Source organism: Bos indicus x Bos taurus, chromosome 13, assembly GCF_003369695.1.
Source record: "Bos indicus x Bos taurus breed Angus x Brahman F1 hybrid chromosome 13, Bos_hybrid_MaternalHap_v2.0, whole genome shotgun sequence".
NCBI classification, from domain to species: Eukaryota; Metazoa; Chordata; class Mammalia; order Artiodactyla; family Bovidae; genus Bos; species Bos indicus x Bos taurus.
Genome location: NC_040088.1, coordinates 58,122,938 through 58,146,890, shown reverse-complemented (window position 1 = coordinate 58,146,890; position 23,953 = coordinate 58,122,938). Strand labels below are relative to the sequence as shown.

Sequence of the window (23,953 nt, the reverse complement as noted above, 5' to 3'; positions counted from 1 at the left end):
ACTCTGACTTTCTGTACCCTTTCCCCTCTTGTCTGTCCACAGCAACTCTTCAGCTCCGTCATCCTATTTGCATCTTACACTTTTATTTATCATGCACCTAGAGGGGGTTATTACTGGTGGTCTGTATTGGGGTCTTTCCTAGTTGATGAATCAGACCCCCTACAGCAACCTTCCCCTTTCAAGCGAGAATATATTCACCTCAAAAAGGGCTTTAGGAGGTCAGTCTAGCTAACAGTTCTTCTAATGGGGTCACTCTGTTTTTCTCTTAAAAGTTCCTTCGAGGTCTTTTTCTTTTTTTTTTTTAAACCCCTAAGTGCAATCTGGATAGAATATTTTAGTCCAGTTCTTGTCTGGAGACCTGCCTTTTGTACATTTGGTAATAGCTCTCTGAATTCAAGTGTTCTTTTTCTTGCAGAGATTTGTGTCTGATATGTGTGAGACTAGGCTCTAAATAATACAAAATAATTCAGAGATAAAAGAAATATACACATAGTCCATATCTATATCTCAATCTGTGGTGGTGATATGAATCATGGATATTGTATAATTCAATTACGATGGTATTTAGAGGCTCTGTGTATGCAGATTATCCATATAGATATATCTGTATGTGTGTGCAGTAAGTTATGAAGTGAACTGCCAAGCCATGACATCTCATTGACTGATTCTTTCCTTTTTTTTTTCTTTTCTTTTGATTTATGGAAAAACATACATGACTTAAAACTTAGCACCTCAGCCGTTTTTAAGTGTACAGTTCAGTAACATTAAGTACATTTATGTTGTCATACAGCCAGTCTCCAGAACTCTTCTCTTTATTAAATTGAAACTCTGCATGGGACGTCCTTGGTGGTCCGGTGATTATGACTTCACCTTCCAACACAGGCAGTGCAGGTTCAATCCCCAGTTGGGAAGCTAGGGTCCCATATGCCTAGTGGCTAAAAAGTAAAACATAAAAACAGAAGCAATATTGTAACAAATTCAATAAAAGCTTTGCAAAATGGTCCACATCAAAAAAAAAAACAACTTAAAAAAAAAATAGGAAGAAACTCCTCATACATTAAAAACATGTAGGGACCCCCTTCCCCAGCCCCTGGAGACCACCATACTACTTTCTATCTGTCTGAATTGACCACGTACTTTAAATAAGTGAACTCATACGGTTTTTGTCTTTTCGTGACAGGCTTGTTTCCCTTTGTATTATGTTCTAAAGTTACTCAGTGTTGTAGCATGTGACAGGATTCCTTTACGGGGCTGAATGTCTTTCAGTACGTATAGACCACATTTGGTTTATCCAGTCATCTGCTGGTGGACATTTGGGTTGCTTCTACCTCCTGGCTACTGTGAAGAATGCCACCGTGAACATGTCTGTATAGACATCTCTTTAAGACTTTGCTTTACATTCTTATTGGCCAATTTTGGATGCAAGAGTGAATCATTCTTCTTGCATGAGAATGATGAAGTTTTTGTTTTTTTTAAAACTAAACCATTTTTCCACCATGGTTTTTTTAAAAAATTAAGTAGTACAAAAATTAGTGGATCAACAAGAATTGAAATATTTGAACACCGGTACAGTGAGCCTAGTAAATTGAAGACATCCTCCAAGGTCAGTCAGGTTCAGATGTCAGAATTTGTTCCCTGAACAATAATTCTGATCTTCTGTTCCTGTAAGTGGAAGATCACCTTGGATCTTTTCATGAAAAAGTCCTGGTCATCCCGTGTGGCAGAGCACAGGCCCAGAGTCCTGGGCTCTGGTCTGTCAAGTAGCCAGGTGGCCAGTGACCAGTGCCAGTCAAGATGGCAGGTTCGGGCTCACCACCAGACTGCATTCTAACCGAGGAAGGAGTTTCATTCCGACTCTGGTTACTCCCCCGCAGCCTTGAGACACTTTCAAGGACAGCAAGCCAGGGTGACATGTTCTCCCCTGACCCAGGAGAGTTTAGAAGGGCCCACGGTGAGATATTTTGGGGGAAACTCATTGCCAGTCAGGGCTGGCTTCCTGCATCTCTCTGAGTCCTAAGGATGGAATTGCCACCTTCCTGCCTTCTGGGGGAGAGGGCTTCACTTGCTGCATTTTCATTGTGAACAAATAGATGATTCTTTTGGGTCAAGTCTTCTTCTGTTCCTGTTTTCACTCTTTTTCTTTTCTATTTTTTCCTCTCTCTTTTTCTCCTGATACACAGGCTTTGCAGTGCATGCTGGTCTCTCTTCAGGCAGAACTTGACATTCAAAGGTACTTGATGAAAATTGAATCATCTCAGCGAGTTAGTACCTTTTCTTCTCGTCGCACCTCGCCCCGTTGCCTTCACTCGGCTGCGTGTGGCGTTCTAATCTGTGTCAGCCTGTTCCTTTTCCTGCCCTGGTTTCACCCTCTTGGAGCCAAACGCTTGCAGCATTCCCAAACTTGTGCATTTTGTTTTAATTGTGAGAGTGAATATTAAAAATGAACACTAATAGCATGCTTGCTTCTAAGCATTTCGTGTACTTGCCCACAGATGGAGGTGTAGGGTCAGCAGGAATACAGCAGCAGTTCAGAGATCTGTTCAGCCCCTCTGAAAAGTGGGGCTCCGGCCGCATCAGCTTCCTCATGGCAGAAAACAAGCCTTGCCTTCTAACAACCTGCAGAGCTCTGGGACTCTTCCTTCACACGGCTCCAAAACATCCAGAGTGGGATCCAGACCATGTCGCTGACATATAGCTTAACAGTAAAAATGGAGACTTCCCTGGCGGTCCAGTGGCTAAGACTCTGCATTACCAATGTGAGGGGCACAAGTTCGATCCCTGGTGGGGAACTAAGATCCTACATGCTGTGCGGTGCAGCCAATAAATAAAATAACTTTAAAAAAACCCCACAAAACTGCAGTTAAAATAGGGGCAGACATATCTCTAGCACCAAGCAGTGTTCTAAATACTTTACAAGCCTAAAACCTCCCACACCAGCCCCATGGGGTAGTTGTCCTGTGGTTCCCATGTTATAAGTGAGGAAGCTGAGGCACAGAGACGTGAAGTAACTTGCCCAAGGCCACACAGCTAGTAAGTTACAGTATAGGGATTCCAGAGTCAGTGTCAATATATTATTTCCCCGTGATCCTTAGCGCCCCCTGTTTCCTAATACAGTTTAGAATGTTACAGCTAGAAGGAAGTGGGAGAATTTCCAGCACTTGGAAACCTGGCAAGTTGCATACCTGTGCCAACCGGTCCATTGGCACATGGCCACTCACATCCTTTGATTCCCCCAAACGTGGCCTGTTTCTTTATTATCTCCCAGATAAGAACTGTTTGGTATTTTCTGTGAGGCCCCAAACACACCCATGCTTAGGAAGAAGCATCCAGCGGTCTGGCTTTTATGCCTGTGTGACCTCCTGTCCGTTCGGTCAGGTGTCAGTGACCTCTTCACCTTCCTTTTCTTAATAATCAGTCTCTTTGATCTTTTCCAAGGTCAGGAGCTCAAATTAGAAAGTTCCTGCCTGAACAAATAGACACAGAAGGAAAAGTTGGGGAGCGCATGCTGCAGAGACCCGTGGTCCTACCCTCCCATCTCAATTCCGAGGGGGTGTTCACCATTAATTTTTTGCACGCGTTTTTAATCGTTCTCATGTGTTTCTGTAATTCATGGAAAATAGAGACATCTTTATGATTTCCTTGTGCACATACCGTGCGCCAAACAGAAACTCAGAAAAAGAAGCGAACATATAAGCTCGTCCCTGTGGTTTCACAGGCTGCCGTTAGTTTACAGAGTAGAGACCTGACATCGTGATGTGGGGTTTTCTAGTTTGGAGTCCCGCTCACTATTCTTTTTTCCTTAGAGCCTGAAATAAATGATCAACGCTGACTTTTGTTTCTTGATGCAGCAGCAAATAATGGGATATGTGAGAATTTTTTCAAGAGCTTTTAAAAAAATTTTGGCCTCACCTCATGGCATGTGGGACCTTAGTTTCCCAACTAGGGATCAAACCTGCACCTCTTGCTCACTGGACCCCCAGGGAAGTCCCAAGAGCTTTTTAGAAAAAACATAAGTTACAATGACGGTAGGGTTTTTTTGAAGGAGGAGTGGATGAGAGTTAAGGTTGGAAATTGAAGATGTTCTTCCTTCTCTTTGATAAAGGAGAGACTCTCAGAGCCTCCGAGGATGTCAGAATCTCTATTTTGAAGTTGGTAATCATTTACCGACTTTAGGCAAGGTGGTCGCAGTAAGAGGTGGGCTGTATCCTCTCCTCACATAGGACCCCACAAACCATGGAATCTCCAGTAGGGAGCCAAGCCGTTTTGAACCATCCTTAAGAGAATCGTACTGCATAAGGGCAGCTAAACGTTTTCCATCGTTTATAGTTGACAGATTCCTGTGAATTTTTTTCCATGACCCTTCACCACAATTTTTACATCAAGCTGATACTGCTTCTTTTATAAAAGTGAGAACTGAGGTTCACAGAGCTTCCCTGTGGGGTCGCTCTGCCAGTGCACAGCAGGATTGGAGTCTCATTCTGCAAGAACAGCCTGATAACAAGAGGAAAGTCCTCTAATTCTAAATCTTGTTTTCCTTCCCTCTCCAAACCCTGGTATTCTTTCCTGTAGCAGAACTAGAGGGAAACAGAATCTTTGGCCTGGGATCTCCCTAGCGGTCCAGTGGTTAGGCCTCCGCTCTTCCAATGCTAGGGGCGCAGGTTCAATCCTTGGTTAGGGAACTAAGATCCCACATGCTGTGAGGTGCGGCCAAAAATCAAAAAAGAAAACAAAAAAGATTCTTTGGCCTGAAAAGCTCCTCTTCAGAATTTTCACAAGGTGTGTTTTCATTTGAAAATCATTCCAGGAAAACTGGAGGGCAGCTGGTGGTGGTGATGGGCTATGTGTGTTTAGAAACGAGGGTTTGAAAATAACACCAGCCTCTACTCCCAGGATGCCTGGAGAGGGTCTGGCCCCAAGCCCCAAAGCTTGGTGACCTCGGGCACCACAGTATCCCCTCTGATCCAGCTCCCCGAGGTCCTCTTCACTGTGGGGATGGACATCTTCAGACCTCCCAGGACAGGCTGCTAGCAGGGAAGCTTGTTCAGTTTCACAGCAAGGTAGTTAAGCTCTAGGGGCATCACCCCGGGGCCTGGACCCCCGCATCCTCTCCAGACTGAAGTCTGGGCTGTGGGGATGAGCTTAATAATGGCTTTCGTAAGGATGCCTTCTAAGGTGTATATTTAGCGCTCTGTGTGTTATACTTGAATTTGAAAGCCTGCAAGCAGGTGCCTTTCCTTTCATCACTGTAGTAACCTCGGTCCTCAGGCGGACACCTTTTATCCCGAAGCCTTTTAAGTGCATTCCAGGCTCTCTGAATTACAATGGCATCTGCCGCCTTGCCCCAAGCCTCTTCCAGGAGGACGGTAGGAGCCGGAGCCTCGGAAACTGTTGTTTATAATGCACACTATCTTGTGTAAAAAGTAAAGAGAAAGAGAGAGAGAGAAAAAAAACCCGATTGATTTAAGGCAGCTTGCCATAAAGAGACACCTACCTTCTGGTGGATAAACTAAAAATCGAAAGGCAAAACCTCCTAAGAGGAGGAGACAAATTTACAAATGTAGCTAACTCTGATTAGCTTGAACCTTAAATGTAGCTTTGACTTTTATGACATACATATTTTCTATAAATGTGATATACTCCTTATAAGACAAAATAATACCACTCCTTTCACGAGACAACGTTGTTTTCCTTGTTTTAAATTCTAAAAGAAGCGTTGTTTGCTCATGCCTTCAGAAAAGGGGCGTCCATCAACATAACAGACAGGGTCAACAGGAAAACAGTGCTATTCTTCATCCGGCCTTTTCTTTTACATCAACTCCTTCAAGAGGAAGCATACCACTAAATAATAATTGCAGGAACGCGCATCTGAAAGGGGTGGGTGGGGGGCTGAGCTAATGAGATCCAGATTTGGAACTTGCTGATGGAAGGACGCTAAAAAGAGATGATGGTGAGCCAGTCTTATCGCCTTTAAATAGGATTTACCTCTTTCTGGCTTTGAAGGGAAGTCAGAGAGCAGCTGATTCAAGGTATTATTTTAGAAGCGAGTCTGTGCTATGTTCCAGGTAGGACGTGAGGTGGGCAGTCAGCAGGTTGACAGAAATCCTGGAAGTGGGAGCAGCTGCACCTTGTCTGGTGGTCAGCCTGCCTTGTCCTCTTCTCCAGGCACAGCCAGACCTCTTAAAGGAAAAAATAAAACAATCACATAATCTACACATTATGAAGAGGTTGGGAAGTAGAAAAATATCCAAGAGATCATAGAAAATGGCTAAAATTCCTAATTTACCTGGAGTCAAATTGAAAGAGCCTTAAAACGAGGTTACTATAATGGTGTCAGAGCTCTGGAGGGGAGCGTCTGTTTCCTTAAAATGTGAACGCATGATCTGCATGTTCAAAATTGAATGGACGGCTCTGGGCTCTTCTGTTTTAACTGTTGCTTTTTTGGAAGTTGGAAGTCTGTGCAGTTCTGGATTCCTACAAAAGTCTGCATGACATGAGAATGGAAATGCGGCTCCGTTTCTGTGTTTTCCCTGTGAATTTGTGTCCTCATTTCAGGGGCCATCTGGGAGGATGAACCTTTTACCTGGAATCTAACCTCAGGAGATAACACATGAGAGACCGAGATGGGTGTGGGTACCTTCAGGTCACTGAAGATGTGAATCCTTCTGGATTCTAAATGCTCTGTGAGAAAGTCTTCCCTTCCAGTGATCCACTCTAAAAATATTATGCTTACCCAGTATAATACCCAGTATTACCCTCGTTTTGGAGAATAAAGAAGAAAGCACATTACTCACAATATGCTGTTTCTTCCAACTGAGTGACTAACACTTTCATTTTAAGGGCTTCCCTGATGGTTCAGACTTTAAAGAATCTGCCTGCCATGCAGGAGACCTAGGTTGCATCCCTGGGTCGGGAAGATTCCCTGGAGAAGGGAATGACAACCCACTCCAGTAGTCTAGCCTGGAGAATCCCATGGACAGAGGTCACGGTGGGCTACAGTCCATGGGGTCTCAGAAGAGTTGGACACAACTGAAGCAGCTTGGCACACTTGCATTACTCATAATACTATTGTGTAAAAGAAACCAAGGCTAACATTTGGGTGTATTGCTTCCATTGGCTGTGGGTCTTGGATGCAGCATGTTGGATCTTTGATCTTTCCTGTGGCATATGCAATCTTCAGTTGTGGTATGTGAACTCCTGTTAGTTGCAGCATGTCGGATCTAGTTCCCTGACAGGGATTGAACCCAGGCCCTCTGCATTGGGAGTGTGGAGTCTTAGTCAGTGAGCCACCAGGGAAGTCCTTTGCTTTCATTTCTTAAATTATGGAAAAACAATTCTTTAAAACACCTTGATCATGACTGCATCATATCCCATAGTGTGGCTCCATTGTAATTTGTTAACCAGCCTTCTAAATCGTTTCTAGATTGATTTATTCTATTAAAAATGTACTACGTACAGATTTTCTCCCTGACCATCTAGTATAGGAAGTATCAAATTTTTAAATTTTTGTAAATCAGATTAATCTGACTTGATTTCAGCAGTTACTAAGAAATGTATTCTTATCACTTGGGGTCATAAAGAAAGTCTAAGGATCGAGTGTGATAGAACTGGATAAAGTTTCTGGGAGCCCTGGGACTCAGCAGATAGCCTCCTGGGGGTCTATTTGCTGGTTGATTCTTGGGACTGTCTGCCGAGCTAAACCAAGGCACGCACTTTCTGCTACTCTGAGCACACCACACACTCCTCCTCCACAGGGAGCTACTCCCTGTAAATGAAATCCAGATCTCCATAATTTGAAGAGCATCACCACCACCACGACCAGCACCACTAACACTGGCATCCTCTTCTTGGCCCTGGGAAGTCACTTACCTGCCTCTTCCTGACCAATGAGCAGCCTTCCTCCTCTCCCACTGGGGGAAGAGTGGGCAACCCCAGACTCATCCTCCGAATGCCTTTACCTTGAGTCCAGTCTAGAGAGGAACTCTTCGGGGTGGCCTCTGTAACATTAAGGCACTGTTCACAGCCCTTCCCCCTGGAAAGACCTTGGGACACAAAGGTTTGGCAGTTTCCCCAGGAAGTTGGGGATAGGGGTAGACGTCCCAACATTTTTTTGTTTCTAGCTGACAACTACGAGGAAAAGCTGTGCTGTGTGCTTAGTCGCTCAGTCATTTCCGACTCTGCGACCCCATGGATTGTAGCCCTTCAGACTCCGCTGTCCATGGGGATTCTCCAGGCAAGAATACTGGAGTGGGTAGCCTATCCCTCCTTCAGTGGATCTTTCCAACCCACGAATCAAACCGGGGTCTCCTGCATTGCAGGCAGATTCTTTACCAGCTGAGTTGCCAGGGAAGATAAATTGGTAGTATCTCAGAAGAGTCATTTGATGCACAAATACTGAGAGAGAATGTTTGTGTCATGTGATGCTTCTCTGTTTTAATTTTTTAAAAACTCACTTTTTAAGATGTATTTCTCTTTGGCTGCACTGGCTGCTGCGCATGGGCTTTCTCTCGTTGTGTCGAGCCGGGGCTACTCTCTGGTTGCGGTGTGTGGTCTTTCCATTGCAGTGGCTTCTCTTGTTGCACGGGCTCTGTGCTCATGGGCTTCAGTCATTGCATCACATAGGCTCAACAGTTGTGGCTCACAGGTTCTAGAACAGGCTCAGTAGTTGTGATGCCCAGGCTTAGTTGTCCCAAGGCATACGGGATCTTCCCAGACCTGCGATCGAACCCATTTCTCCTGCATTGGCAGGTGGATTCTTAACCACTGGACCACCAAGGCAGTCCCTGTGTCTGCACAGAGATGTCCTTGTCAAGTGTTTCTTGGCATCTGCAGAAGAGGCTTTGCTTGGTGAGAGCGGGTTGGTGGAGGGGCTCTGCCTGGCTCACTCGGCTCATCTGTGGCCGACTCTCAACAGGGAGGCAAGGGGTGGTGACTACTTAGCCTCATGGCCTTTTCATCTTTCTCATCTGATAATGAAGTAATACCCACAGTGAAGGGAAAATGGGGAAACAAAAGACACAGTTGTACTTTGCTCAACTGCTGAATCGTCTGATTTTACTCCAGACCAAACATCTTTCTGTTTTCACAGGTGAAAATCATGAAAAATGTCTGGGTACCCTTTTGGTAGAAAGAGGGAGAAAGGGCTTGAAATATTACCCTTGAAGAAACAGGGTATAAATTGAGTTTATCAAGGATAATTCATCAAAAATAAATCCTAGAGGAAAATGTATTCCCTTTGTCCAAGCTGGGGAAGAGAAATGCTGATTTTCAGGGCTAAACTTAAATCTGTCCTTATGAGGATTTCAGATATGTGCAGTTGAAAGTTGGTATTAGAATGGGAGGTGTGTGTGCATACATGTCCTGCTCATTATAAGGCCCAGAAGTTCCTGGTTACCCCAGAAGTGACAGATGTCCACAGATTCACTCCCAGGAAGCACCCAATACACACTAAAGAACCATGTGCATTTGTATTACCAGTGGGGCCCTTTAATGCTTGCACCCAAGTTTTCTGTTAAAAAACAAAAGCTGATTTCTTCTCCTCCAAGTCGTTAGCTCCAAGCCCATCCAAACTAAACAACTACATAAATGTTACAAAACTAAGTATAGCTCTCTCTTAATACACTTCTCACATCAATCTGTTATGTGGCGCCCACCCCAGGGTGAGTCTCGGGGTGCGCCTGAAAATGGCAAGTCTCCTGCAGCTACGGCTGGCCACCGGGTGGGTTTATGTAAGGATGGAAGCCCGTGTGCCGTATTGAAGCTCTTGGTCTTCACATCCTCAGACCCAAACCCAGCAGAAAACTTAGACTTCAGAAACCAGAGGGGCAGAGGAGGGGGCAAAAGAACTGCACTGTGGCTCTAGAAAGGACTCTGTGAGCAAATTTTGAAGCTTAAACCTTCCCTGGGGCAATTTGTCAATTCTTCTGACATTAGTGGAGCTGGAAGGAGGGGTGGTAAAGAAAGCTAAAGTCCAGGGAATCATTCAATATTTGTGAATTTCAAATATCTTGCTCCTTGCATCTTTCATAAGAGTGCATGACACCTAGAAAATTCTCTTTGGTTGACATCACATTTTTGACTGGAACTTTTGAGTTGAAATCATCACACTTGGGAAGTGCATGGGGGATTTTCCATCTTAGCTGCAGCATGCTATCTCTTGGTTGTGGCAGGTGGGATCTAGTTCCCTGACCAAGGATTGAACCCAGGCCCCCTGCATTGGGAGCACAGAGTCTTAGCCAGTTGGCCACCCTGGAAAGCCTTTTTTGAAAAAGCAAAGACTAGAATGGATGAGTGGGGTTCAGGTGGCCTTGTTATGCAGGCCGCCCCCTCCTGCACGACCCCAAATGACTTCCGGTTTGGGGTAGTTTGGGGTCGCCTGATGGTTTAGGGAAACCTCTAGAAGAGGGAGGTGAGTTGGTGTCATGTGTGTCCATTAAGTGCTGAGTGAAATCTAGCCGTCCAGACCCTCGAGTCCTGCCCAGGTTGCTCAGAAAGAGTTTCTACCATCCTCTGCCTCCCGAAGCTTCCCAGTTAGGGGCAGCTTTCTTCAGAGGCTCAGGGCAGGGGCCCCCAGTGCCATGCTGTAGATGATGCATGTCTGAGAAAAGGCTTCTCCTGAGCCAAAACAACAATAACACCCAACAGAAAGACTGTGTTCTTAACCAATCTGAACTGTGTAAGTGTCTTCTCACCCATTTTTGGGTTATTAAAATTTCTTTCCAAGATGACCAGTGCAAGTTCCATGCATGAAGCAGGGCACTCAAAGCCGGTGCTCTGGGACTACCCAGAGGGGTGGGATGGGGAGGGCGGTGGGAGGGGGCTCAGAATGCGGGGACACGTGCACCTGTGGCTCACGCATGTTGATGTATGGCGAAACCCACCATAATATTGTTAAATAATTATCCTCCAATTAAAATAAATTAATTTATTTTTAAAAAATCCTTCCTTTCTCACGGCTATATTGCCGTCATACAGAGAGAAAGCATGAGTGGGTGACTTCACCCAGACATCCCTAGCTCTTCCTCACCTCTGCACTTCCTCCTCTCTGGACCCATTATTTAATGTCGGCAGTTACCCGCTAAACCTCACTCTGCCCTGCACTATCACAGTGATGCACCTCATAGCACTTCTTGTCCAGTTGTTATACATATTTTATTCTTGGCCCCCAAATGTCCCTTATATGCATTATGAGCTCGACAACCACATACAGCCCTTTTAACTCCTGGAGCCTTGCACTGCGCTGAGTACTGAGTCCCTGTTTCAAATGCTTTTTGACTTTTTTGTTTTAATATGTCATATCACAGAGTGCCTGACACCAGTGTCAGCAATTTTCATTGTCTTTTTTCTGCTCTAAATGATGTCTCAGCAGCGAGCTGGCATCCGCAGGGAGAGCGCGGTGTGAGGAGATTGCTAATATGCAGTGATAGTTTGCAATGAGAAAGTGAATGACATAAAAACGAGAGCGGGAGTTTATATTTGGAACTGAATGGCTGTGGATAGGAAGTTTCAAAAAAAGAGATTGAGCCCTCGTATCTTTATTTTTATACGTACGCCCACCAAGATGACCCTGAACAAGAAATCGAAATTTTATTTTGATTTTCTTCAAGGATTATTGCCTTTTGCAATGGAAAATGACAGCTCATCAAAGGCATCGTGTCTGCCGTAGGCTGCAAAGATGACCAGACAGCAGAAGCTGCCATTGTGTTCATGCTGCTTCAAGTAATATTATTACTTGGCCATTTTGCTAAACTGAATGTATATTCTTTTTTTTTTTTCTTATCGAAGTCAGGGATGAGGGCATTTTGACTTGATATTCTACTGAGCATAGTAACCAGGTAGCTACTTCATTGAAGATGATATGAATTTATATAACTCTTGGTGAGCTGGGCAATGATTTAGGGTTGATTTTTTTTTTTAAGTTTAATAATACTCTTAAAGAGTGCCAAAGCCAGATCCAGATCTTTGTAACAGAAGCAGATGTTATGAAAAATAAACTACTTTGGGACGTTGCGTGGAAAAATTAACCCAAAGCAGAGAGATAAGTCATCTGTCTTTCTGGTCACAATGTGTTGTGTTAGTCACTCAGTCGTGTCCGACTCTTGTGACCCCATGGTCTGTAGCCCCCCAGGCTCCTGTGTCCATGGAATTCTCCAGGCAAGAATACTGGAGTGGGTTGTCATTTCCTTCTCCAGGGGATCTATGACATGGGTCGGTCATCTGAGCTGAGAGTTTCCTGTGGAACACCCAGGCTGGCCACCTCCATGAAGGGCATACCAGGGGCTTTGTGCTGACCTTATTCCTGTTTTCCTCTATGGAAATGTCCTGAGAGTTGTAGCAAGGTGTGGATGTCTAGATAATACAGTAGTGCTCCTACCAAGACGGGTCTCCTGGTACGTTTAGGAAAAGGGAAAGAAGCTGATGATCCCATCCTCAAAGGGCTCCCCTGGAGTGCCAGGCACACCTGGGCATCCCTGAAAGAGTTCTGTGCCCTTGAGGCAGGACCGACTCTGTGTGATTCTTAGTGTGCGTGTTCAGCCATGTCCGAGTCTTTGTGACCTCATGGACTGTAGCCCACCAGGCTCCTCTGTCCATGGAATTTTCCAGGTAAGAATATTGGAGCAGGGATCGAACCCACGTGTCTTGTGTCTCCTGCATTGGCAGGCGGATTCTTTACCAACTGTGCCACCTGGGAAGCCCTTGTTCCAAAAATTATTAAAGGTTTCAAGGCAGCCACAGCAGAGCATGAAACAAAACCCAGAACCCTTTTAAACACTTGAGTCGATTGTTTACCCACAAAGTTAGTCCTACCTTGAGAAGTAAGTGCTTTGGTGTTTTGAACTTCAAAGTACATTAGCATCCTTAGGAAAACTTAGAGGAAATTAAGGAATGCAAACAACCACCACCACCCCCAAAACAAACAAACAAACAAAAACCTAGCTCCTGGGGCTGCCTATATCCCACCACCATCAGCACCTTTGGCAGTTTAGTAAGAGAAGACTCACCACCTGATTAATTCGGATCCATTTGCCATCTGGAAGGTGCCTGGAATCATGTAATGAAAGCTGGGGTGGGCTTTGGGGGTGGGGAAAGCTGAGATCAGGCATTCATTCAGTGAACACCTATCCATAAAGAACATTACAAAAGATAAGGAAGGGCACTACATAATGATTAGGGATCATTCCAAAAGGAAGACATAACAATTGTAAATATTTATGCGCCCAACACAGGAACACCTGAAGCCCCTGGTGGCTCAGATGGTAAAGAGTCTGCCCGCAATGTGGGAGACATGGGTTCAGTCCCTGGGTCAGGAAGATCCTCTGAAGAGGGAAATGGCAACCCACTCCAGTGTTCTTGCCTGGAAAATCCCATGGACGGAGGAGCCTGGCAGGCTACTGTTGATGGGGTCACAAAGAATCGGACAGACTGAGCAACTTTCACGTTCATTCAGCGTAAGCCCCCCAGTTTCCCTGACTCCTTTTCTCTGACCTTCTACATGTACAACCTCCAGCCTCCACACAACAGCCCAAATGATCTTATAAAAAAATGTATCTGATCCTGACCCCTCCCCCTTCTCCCTGCCTCAGATGGCACTCTGGTAGCTTAGAGTCAGAGTGAGAATTCTCCCCTTGACCCCAGGGCTCTGTGGGATCCGGGGTCTGCTGGTCTCCAGTGCTTACCACTTCTTTCTTTCTGCCTTGGGAGCTTTGCACATGCTGCCTTCGTCTTTTCATCCCGCCCCCGGCGTGTCCCCTTCTCCCAACTTCCGTCGTCCTTGAGATCACAGTTGACTTGCTTTTCCAGTTCTCCACGTATATACACCCCCTCACCAGTCTGGATTCACATTGTCAGTGTCTTCTGCGTCTGTCCCCTGTAAGCACCATGAGGGCAGGATCTCATCTGTTTTATCTGTCGTTCTGTTCCCAGTACCAACCGTGTGCTAGTATGTACCTAGCATGTACCTGGAATATACTAGGCACTTGATAGGTGTTCATTGAAAGGATGAATGGACGTACCAAACAGTTCATGGTGTAAGCTTAATTATACACTATCTTGTGTTGTGATCCTTCACTAATTTCACCAATTAGTTTGAAAACCTTTGACATCAGGCAATGTGATATCTGTCTGTCTGTCTCAGTTGCTCACGGTGCTCAGTATATGTTCAAGAAATGTTATTGACCAACGCAAATTATGAATGTTTTACACATTCATTACAGCATAGATAACCAAGCGAGAAATTCAATTATGTATATGTGTGTCTGAGTTATAGGTACTTTCTGCTATTTGTCGAGGTTAAGTGATAACCAAAACACTTAACCAAGTGATAACCAAGACATAGTCTGAATTATGGAATTTCGGCCTCAAAAGAAAAGAAATCACGTGTGATAGAAATATTTCTCTCACAGTTGTATTTTACTGATTTTTGGAAACAGTCTAGAGAGAGGAGTTTAGAGGACTGGTTGTGTTCAATTTGCTTTGGTGTGAGGGCATCTTCCGTGTGAGGTTATAAAAATATGCACAGTGCCATCTGCTGTGCTTATAACCACCGCTAGAATTTGTCTGGCAAAAGGAACTAATTTGCCATCATTCTTTTTATTTATTGGCTGCACTGGGTATTCGTTGCTGCAAGCAGGCTTTCTCTAGTTGCAGCAAGTGGCGGCTACTCTTCACTGTAGCACAGGCTTCTCACTGCGATAGCTTCTCTTGTTGCGGAGCACGCAGCTCAGTGTTTGTGGCACACAGATGTAGTTGCTCCATGACATGTGGATCTTCCTCAATCAGGAATCGAACCTGAGTCCCCTGCATTGGTAGGCAGATTCTTAACCACTGGACCACCAGGGAAGTCCCTGCTATCATCCTCTCCAGTAATGTAAGAAGAAAGTCCCTCAGTCATGTTCTGACTCTTTGCAACCCCATGGACTGTAGCCCACCAGGCTCCTCCATCCATGGGATTTTCCAGGCAAGAATACTGCAGTGGGTTGCCGTTTCCTTCTCCAGGGAATCTTTCTGACCCAGGAATCGAACCTGGGTCTCCTGCATTGCAGGGAGATGCTTTACCATCTGAGCCACCAGGGAAGCCTGTAATGTAGCTTGTCCTCAACTCCTTGGTTGAATCGGCATTTGCGCTGTTATGTCCAGTGATAAAAACCTTAATGGAATACTCACTCAGGGACAACTTTTTTTCCAGTAACTTGCATAACTGAGATTCCGACCCACTGGGTCTTTATTTCTATATCCAGTCCTTCCAATGGACTGTTTTTCGTTGCCATGTTGTTCTTCCAGCTCAGCAGATCTTGATGGTATAGAAAATATTTTCAGCATAAGTAGTAACAATCTGTTTTCCCACTTTCTTTCAAATGCCTTTTGCAGACAAGAAGCCCCAAACTCTCTCACAGTCCTCAGCCTCCCAACTTGGGCGACCCAGTGGAGCATCTATCAGAGGCATCTGCTGATTCTTTGGAAGCCATGTCTGAGGGAGAAACTCCCAGTCCTTTCTCCAGAGGCAGCCGGACTCGGGCAAGCCTTCCAGTGGTGAGGTCCACCAACCAGACGAAAGAAAGATCTCTGGGTAAGCTTCAAAAGGCAGCTTCTGATTTTTACTACTGCACGTGTGTGCGTTTATACTTCTGAACACAGACCCCTACATCGGAATGTTAATTTGATCTTGATTTATAAAGCCTCAAGTACTCAGAAACTCCGATGACTTAACATGAAGCCTTGAGGATTTACCTGATGAAGAAGCATCTAGTCCAGGCGGTCTCTGGGGCTGGGCACATGCAGAACTGGCTGGGGTTGGCACTCAAACAAGAGGCTAGCAGCGCTTGTCTGTGTCCTGGTATAGGGAATAGAGAGGGACACTTTGCCAAATGAGCCTCATTTCTTGGGAACCTCCTCCCCAGTTTCAGAACTGTGGATGATTGGGGTATGAGCCCCACTCCACTGTCTGACAGTCCAGGGGAGGACATGAATGGCTCCAGGAAGAAGACGTGCAGTGTGGCCAGTACCCCCATGACTGGTCATGAAAGCCAGAAACACAAGGCTGTTCACCCTGCCACCACATGAAAGGGTGGAGGGCCTTAGCAAGAGGTTAGCATAGCCTTTTCTTTCAACAAGCTTTTAGGAAACGCTTGTGATCAGTTGCTTCAGTTGCGTGGAACTCTTTGCAACCCTGTGGGCCGCCATAGCCCGCCAGGTTCCTCTGTCCATGGGATTGTCCAGTCAAGAATACTGGTGTGGGTTGCCATGCCCTCCTCAAGGGGATCTTCCTGACACAGGGATCAAAACCCTCATCACTTATGTCTCCTGCATTGGCAAGTGGGTTCTTTATCACCTGGGAAGCCCCTGCCCTCACTTTGCATCTGCTTTTTCATATTGGATATTCACTTTCTATCTCACTTTGCTTCTTTTTTCTTCCTGGCCCTTTAACAAAAGGCACAGATCCTGAAGATTTAGACATTTTTGCAAATCGTGTTGGTATTTCATAGGGTTAACCTGCCTTCTCGAAGTTCTAATTCGGTACCTGTGTTTATAGACATTTGGAGTCAGGAGAAAGAGGGACAGGAACGGGATCAACCCACAAAAGGCTTCAGGGTGGGCCTCTGCAGAAGACAGCTGAATTCTCTTAAAACCAAACAAACGCCTTGCTTAAAGAACAGAGAAGGATGTGGGGAGGTATCCTGATTTTGTTTCCTCAGTCACAGTTGGTAACCAAAGCGAATTGGGTTCAGACACTGTCCTAGGTCTTTTTTTTTTTTTTTTAAAAGCTGCGCTGGATCTTTGATGTCGTGCAGGGGGCTATTCTCTAGTTGCGGTGTGCGGGCTTCTCACTGGGGTGGCTTCTCTTGTTGTGGAGCATAGGCTTTAGAGTGCAGGGGCGCATGGACTCCGCAATTGTGGCGCACAGGTTTAGCTGCCCCAAGACATGTAGGATCTTAGTTCCCGGACCAGGGATCGAACCGATGTCCCCAGCATTGCAAGGTGAATTTTTAACCACTGGAGCCCTGTCCTAGGGAAGCCCTGTCCTAGGTCTTTTAAAGAGAAAAACAAGATAAACCAAAAATACCCCATTTTTACTTGCATTATTGATATTAATTTTTAGCCTTCAGTTTTGTATACTTCACGTTTGGTTAATAATCCAGGGTCCTCATTTTACTAGTGAAAGATGAAAGCCATGGAAAATCTCCTTTTTGTTTTCTGAGGAACATAGTTAATTAAATTGCAGAAGTGGGAAGGCCCTCTATTTCCTATTAACTCCATTTACCAATGAAGGCCCGGGGTTTGCAAGGGTGCAGTGCACCCAGTGAGCATACGGGGCCCTGGCAGTGTCAGCAGGATCCAGGCTGGTGCTTTCCATCTAGAGTACAGGGCTTAGTGTTCTCTTAACCCCACTCCTGCTTGAGGCAGGAGCCCGGGAACCAGCCAAGAAGTGAAATTTCTCCTTTGTGCTTTGCAGGAAATGGATGAGGTTCAGTACTCTGTAAAGATAGGCTGTGCTTTGCAAAATAGAATGAAAGAGAAGAACAAATACTTCTGCACCTTCCCCCTTACCTGGGGAACGGCATGCCAGTGGGATAATGGAGCCTTTGTCTTACAGGCAGGAATTTCCCCTGCAGCCAAGCACACTTGGCAGTGCAGGTATCCATAGATACTGGCTGCCTTAGAAAGCCAACCTCTGGGCTTCGGGGCTGAAGGCTTAGGACAGGCAACCTTGCCTTAGGAATTGCTGAGCGTGGCTGGTATTTTTCTCATGGGCCGGCTGAACTTATGCAAAACGCTGTTTTACTCTAAGCACGCCTTGCTGTGAAGTTCTGGCAAGTCCCAGCAGATTCACAAATGCAAAGGAGGTGTTTATTCTTCCGGCTCCAGGAGGAACTTTGGGGCCAATGATTTCCCCAAATCCTGCTTGGAGAGAGAGAAACGCTGGGAGAGGAGAGGAGTGAGAACTTTGCCCCTTCGACAGGAGCCCTGGGGCCAGAAAATGAGGCTGGCCCGGGCCAGTGTGCCTGACGCTGCCCTTCACTGCCTCTCTGTGGCCGACCTGGGAATGTCCTCTGGCCGCACCTGGCCTTCCTGACATAATCCAATTGAGCTAGGATAGGAAATGAACAGGAAAGTGAGTCAAGGAGAGTCTATATACAATCTCTCTGCCAGGGGCCTTGCTGGCCTCCTGTTTGAAAAAGTCCCTGTGTGCCTGACTGTATTTAACACCCAGATATGGGAACAGCAAGCTCCCCAGAGAGCAGGACTGGGAGAAGCAGGGTCCCCCAGCATTTCAGTGATGAAGGCCATTTAGGACCCCAGACCTCAGAGGCTGCGGACGAAACAGCTGTAATCTCTTGCAAACCCACTCTGGGCGCCACCTGCAAGTCCTGGGTTTCCTTTGGGGTCAGTGCAATGTCATTTTCTCTTAATCCACAGAACTTGGGTAGGACCTTCCCACCCAACTCCTGTTCATCTTGTGTTTAAATTTGTCATGGTTGGTTCTACATGGATTATTATGTTAATTTTGATTTTTTAAAAAATATCATTAAAATATTATTTATCTTGATTACTGAGTTTTGGAGGGGGGCCCATAAATTGTGTGCCTGAGGAGAGTGCCTCACTCGCCTCAGCCGAATAGCTGCCCATGTGTCACCCCAAGGATCTCGCGTATCATCCAGGAGACCTCCAGCCACAGGGCCCGGAAGGGGCGGGAGCGGGAGAGCCCCGGCTCCCAGGCTTCGCTTCTGCACATGCGCAGTGTGTCAGTGGCCCCCTTCCCCAGTCCTGGGCAGGGTCTGGACCAATTCTCCCACCGCTCCCGCTCCCTGGAGAGGATGCGACCTTGCTTTCACTTCAGGCAGCCTGTGCCTGGAGATAAACCTGCTGGCTTAATCATTTTTTCACTTGAATAATCCTACCTTTCTAGTGCTTTGGCGTATTTAGGATATGGGAGGAGCGCGGACTTGGTGCATTGCACAGAGGCTTTTAGAAAATGTGCCAGAGAGAGATGGCACAGCTCTGAGGCGCTGATTAGGACAGGGAAGGGAGACGTTGCAGGTGCCTGTGTAATAGTCTCTCTCAAACGCTCCCCTGCATGCAAGGTGGGAGCTTCTCATTCCAGGATTTCAGGTGGGGCCAAGAGACAGCAAAACCCAGAAATCTTGTCTGATGCTGGGAGCCAACTAGTCACTCTCAGAGATTTACAAAGCTGAAAAGTAAAGAAAAAAATTCGCTCAGCGCTCTGATTTATAACATGACCAAGTTCCAAAGATCTGTCACCTCTAAATCTTTACTTCTACGGAGTAGTGGGTCCCCCGCACACTCCACCCATGCGGAGACCAAATGAAATTCTTCTCAGTGGAATTTATGCCATTTCTGCTTCCCTCTCTCTTTGGTGAAAAGAGAGATGGTTCGGGGAAAGGAAATCTCCAAAAGAAAGTAAAAACCATCTTGCCATAGAGTGAAGTTTTAGAAATCATTTCCGTGTAAAATTGTCCCACAGTTATTAGGTCTGGGTCTTAATGATGGAGTCGTTTCCTTTTAGTCATTGCTGTCTTATAAATGTCTGTATGGAATGCAACCGCGGGCAGGGGCTGGGGTCTGGCTGCTCCACAGTCAGCCGTGAGGGAAAGAAGAGCCACAAGTTGTTCCCACCCTTCTGTGTACCCTCAGGAATTTGAAAATAAAACTCATATAAAAGCACACAGCAGCAACTTCCTCCTCGCTGCAGCCAGATGCCTTGGGTGATCGTATCCTGAACGGTTAGCTTTGGAAAGGACACCTTCCTTACCAGCCCAGCAGCCAGAGGTGCTGCCATTTCTGTAGCAAATTTCCTCTTAAACACTCAGACTCTATAAACAAGAATGGCTTTTAAAGGCTCCGGAGGATTTGAGACTCTTGGAGGGAGAACTTGCCCAACGTGTGTGACTCGTTGAGTATGTTTGGGCTGTCCTCTTATTTTGAGGTGGTGACCGTGATGGGGACCATATCCGGCTGGGAGTCTTTAAGGAACAGAGAGTTCACCTTTGCCAGAATCTCCCCGCCTGTGCAAAGGAGTGAGCAGGAGGTTAGAGAAAAAGATGGAGGAAACGTCCACGTGTAAAGAGGAAAACCAAGGATGTTTATGGGTGAAGACTGTGAGCCTCATATTAAGATTATTTGAGCATGAAGAGCTAGCCTCTGAAGAGTTTAAAAAAAAAAGAAATGAATTTCAGACACATGGACACAACAATATTGCTGGGCAGAGTAAAGAAAGCACTAAAGGGATTTAAGTGCTGGTAGCTGTTAACATGTAATAGTGTAAAAACTAAAATTTGCAGAAGAGTTTGGTTGTAGGTCAGTAGCTTGGGAGCACGTTCCTGACCTTTTTAGGGTGCCATCAAAGAAAAGGTGAAAGGGTCATTTCTAGCTTGGGAACTCAGTGAGTGGGGTGGGAGGACACAGCGACTGGCCAGCGTGGTCCACTCCTGTCTCCTTCTGGCGTTCCTTCTTTTACTTTGGAGGCTGGAAAGCAGAATCATTCTGGAATAGCAGATACGCTGGGTTCCAGAAGTAGGGACCAAAGCATTTGTGGAGGCTTTGGATTTTCTTCAGCACCATTTGCTGAGCGGTCTCAGGGCATAGCCACTCACTTGACAGAGCTGAAGTCTGGGCATCTGTTTTACTTCTGCTGAGGACACAGGTGTGGTGTGACTTTGCAGTGGGACCAGCAGCTTCTGGACTTCCAAAGCAGAGTCACAGTGATCCAGGGCCACTGGAAGCTTCCCCCTTGTCAAATGGCTTGTGCAGTCTCCCAGTTCTAGTTAACATTCAGCCCAATGACTCCACAAGCCAGTTAATAAATCTGTCTTTTGCTTAAACCAGCTGGAGTCAGTTCAGTTCTCTGCACTGAATCCTCACTGATAACAAGGGGTCTGATTGGCTGTGCTTGTAGCAATTATAGTGCCACCTCTTCTGCATGTTCTAGAAAAGATGGCAGGTACCAGTAGGCACAGGCTCATGACTTCTAAAGACTTGTCAGTAAACTGGAGAATGAACTGAAGGTGCAATTTCCCAACTGTGTTCCTCAGCGCTCTGGAGTTTTGTGGCATTTTCTCTACTATAAATATTGCATTTTCATATAAGATTTCATTTGGCAAATGAGCTGTGTTGGACTGCTAACCACCCACACAGTAAAAAGCATTAAGTAGACCAAGGGGCATTGGAGAATAAGAGAGAGGTCATGAAGACATTTTCTTTCCATAACAGGGGTTCCTTGAACTCTTCTATTTGGCTGTATCAGGTAAATCAAAAGATTATCTCTTAGATTTTTTGCTCCTGATGTAATGAATGTCCTGAAAGGTAATGTTTTTTAAAAAGTGAATTGATCTTTAAGCTAAGGAGAAAAAACATATTTGGGACTGGGAAGTAACCACTGAAAGGAAATATTTCAAGAAACCTTTGGGACTTCCCTGGAGGTCCAGTGGTTAAGACTTCGCCTTCCTATGCAGGGGGTGCAGGTTCGATCCCTGGTCAGGGAGTTAAGATTCCACGTGCCTTGCAACCAAAAAACCAAAACAGAAAACAGAAGCGGCATTGTAACAAGTTCAATAAAGAATGTTTCTTAAAAAAGAAAGAAATCCTCTGGTATCGCAAAACATGTTTTTGTGATGCAAGTAATCACCCCCAATTTTCCTTTATTACCTGGAATTTTCATCTATGAGTTTCTCTAAGAGAGAAGCCAAGAGGGTAAACTTGGCTTTACCCTTTACCCTCTGAAAGAGGAGAGTACTTATCCGAGTTTACCCTCTTGGCTCTCAATTCACCCATAAGAAAGAATGTTCTTGTAAAAGATTGGATACTCATGATTTGTTTGTACTTACTTTAAAAAATAACGTTAGTCCAATGTCTTTCAAAATCCCTTGCTATTAACATTCCTGGGTTGAAACTTTAGAATAGATTTCTCAGACTTTGAGGAAATGGTTCAATTAATGTGGTACCTACGGAGTTCTGCGCCCTTTACCAACTTCTTGAGGATTGTTTTGCAGATGGGATGCTGGTAGGAAAAGCATCAATGAAGGTGAATAGAAGATTTGGTGGAATCCAAGGGCCCTCCCCAAGATACCATTCATTTACAGAATCTGGGACTTCCCTGGTGGTCTAGTGACTAAGATTCTGATATTCCAGTGCAGGGAGTATGGGTTCGAAGGCTGGTCATGGACCATGATTTGGTCCAAAAAAAAATTACAGGGTTTGCCGTTGGCTGGCTGAGTACCAATGAAAAGGCATGGAGAAGACTTGGAGTATGCTGTTTCTGTCTCCTCCTTTATAGCTGGAATGTTGCTAAACCTGGACCTTTTCTTTTTGTTATACTTTTTGTTAAGTTCAGTTCAATTGCTCAGTCGTATCTGACTCTTTGTGACCCCATGGACTGCAGCACACCAGGTTTCCCTGTCCATCACCAACGCCCAGATGCTCAAACTCATGCCAATCGAGTTGGTGATGCCATCCAACCATCTCATTCTCTGTCGTCCCCTTCTCCTCCTGCCTTCAATCTTTCCCAGCATCAGCGTCTTTTCCAATGAGTCAGTTCTTTGCATCAGGTGGCCAAAGTATTGGAGCTTCAGCTTCACAATCAGTCCTTTTAAGTTAAGGGCAACCATTTCTAAACTGCAGGTGGAGCTCTAGGGTTAAATGCTGGAAAGGTGACTTCAGTTTCCAAAGCCATTTCAGAAAACCAGTCCCCCCATACCTTGTGTGTGCTCAGTCACTAAGTCATATCTGACTCTTTTGAGACCCCAGTGGACTGGAGCCTGGCAGACTCCTCTGTCCATGGGATTATCCTGGCAAGAATACTGCAGTGGATTTGCCATTTCCTCCTCCAGGAGATCTTCCCGACCCACGGATTGAACTCGAGTCTCCAGTGTCTCCTGCATTGGCAGGAGGATTCTTTACCACTGAGCCACCTGGGAAGCCCAGCCCATCTGTTAGCCAGTATGAAATATTTCACTCTCTCTGTCACAGTCATAAAATCCATTCAAACCCAGACATCTAGACAATGTTTAGATTTTTTTCCTGATGTATTTATAAAAATACTCTTATTCAAAAAAGAACTCTCCATCGAATTTCACAAGTCAGCAAAAGAAAGCAAGACAAGTTTTATCCATATAAATCTATACATCCAAAGTAGATTCGATTTGGCTTAAAACAATAAAAATATATAAGAATCATTAAGACAAGAGTTAACACAAGTACCAGTTGGCCGCAATGTGTGTCAAGAAAATTAAGATAAGAATAATTGCTATAATTGCAGCCAAGATGAAAAAAGAAGATAAAAAGAGAAATGTAATGAGTTCAGTGAATTTCTTTATTTAAGAAGAGGTTTAGGGCCCCTTATTTAGAGCATTTAATCTAAGACCTCCTGTATCTTAATATTGTTGACATTATATTATGTAATAGTTTTATTTAACAGTTGTTTTATGGAAAGTTTCTTTGTATAAAACTTCAAAATCCAAGGATATCGTCTGAAACCATCTTATTAGAAGGTCCAATCACTTTATGGCAAATAGATGGGGAAAAAGTGGAAACAGTTACAGATTTTATTTTCTTGGGCTCCAAAATCACTGCAGACAGTGACTGCAGCCATAAAATGAGAAGATGCTTGCTCCTTGGAAGAAAAACTATGACAAACCTAGGCAGCATATTAAAAAGCAGAGATACCACTTTGCTGACACATGTCCATATATCAAAGCTATGGTTTTTCCAGTGAATGCGAAAGTTGGACCATAAACAAAGCTGAGTGCTGAAGAATTGATGCTTTTGAATTGTGGTGCTGGAGAAGACTCTTGAGAGTCCCTTGGACTGCAAGGAGATCAAACCAGTCAATCCTAAAGGAAATCAACCCCTAATATTCATTGGAAGGACTGATGCTAAAAGTGAAACTCCGTTACTCTGGCCACCTGATGTGAAGACCCGACTCATTGGAGACGATCATTGGAGA

General features: G+C 45.1%; 1 protein-coding gene across 18 annotated transcripts in view; it reads left to right on the top strand.

Annotated features, from left to right (window-relative positions):
* Positions 1-23,953, top strand: part of KIAA1217 (KIAA1217 ortholog) — an 815,330-nt gene that overhangs the window by 632,452 nt on the left and 158,925 nt on the right. For 11 of the 18 annotated variants that reach the window (XM_027559960.1, XM_027559961.1, XM_027559954.1 and 8 more), the window contains one exon: positions 15,364-15,562. In XM_027559960.1, coding sequence (XP_027415761.1) covers positions 15,364-15,562 — 199 coding nt within the window. Of the gene's footprint in view, positions 1-2,180; positions 2,262-15,363; positions 15,563-23,953 lie in introns of all 18 variants that reach the window. The other 7 variants (XM_027559969.1, XM_027559952.1, XM_027559951.1 and 4 more) reach the window with 1 other exon arrangement.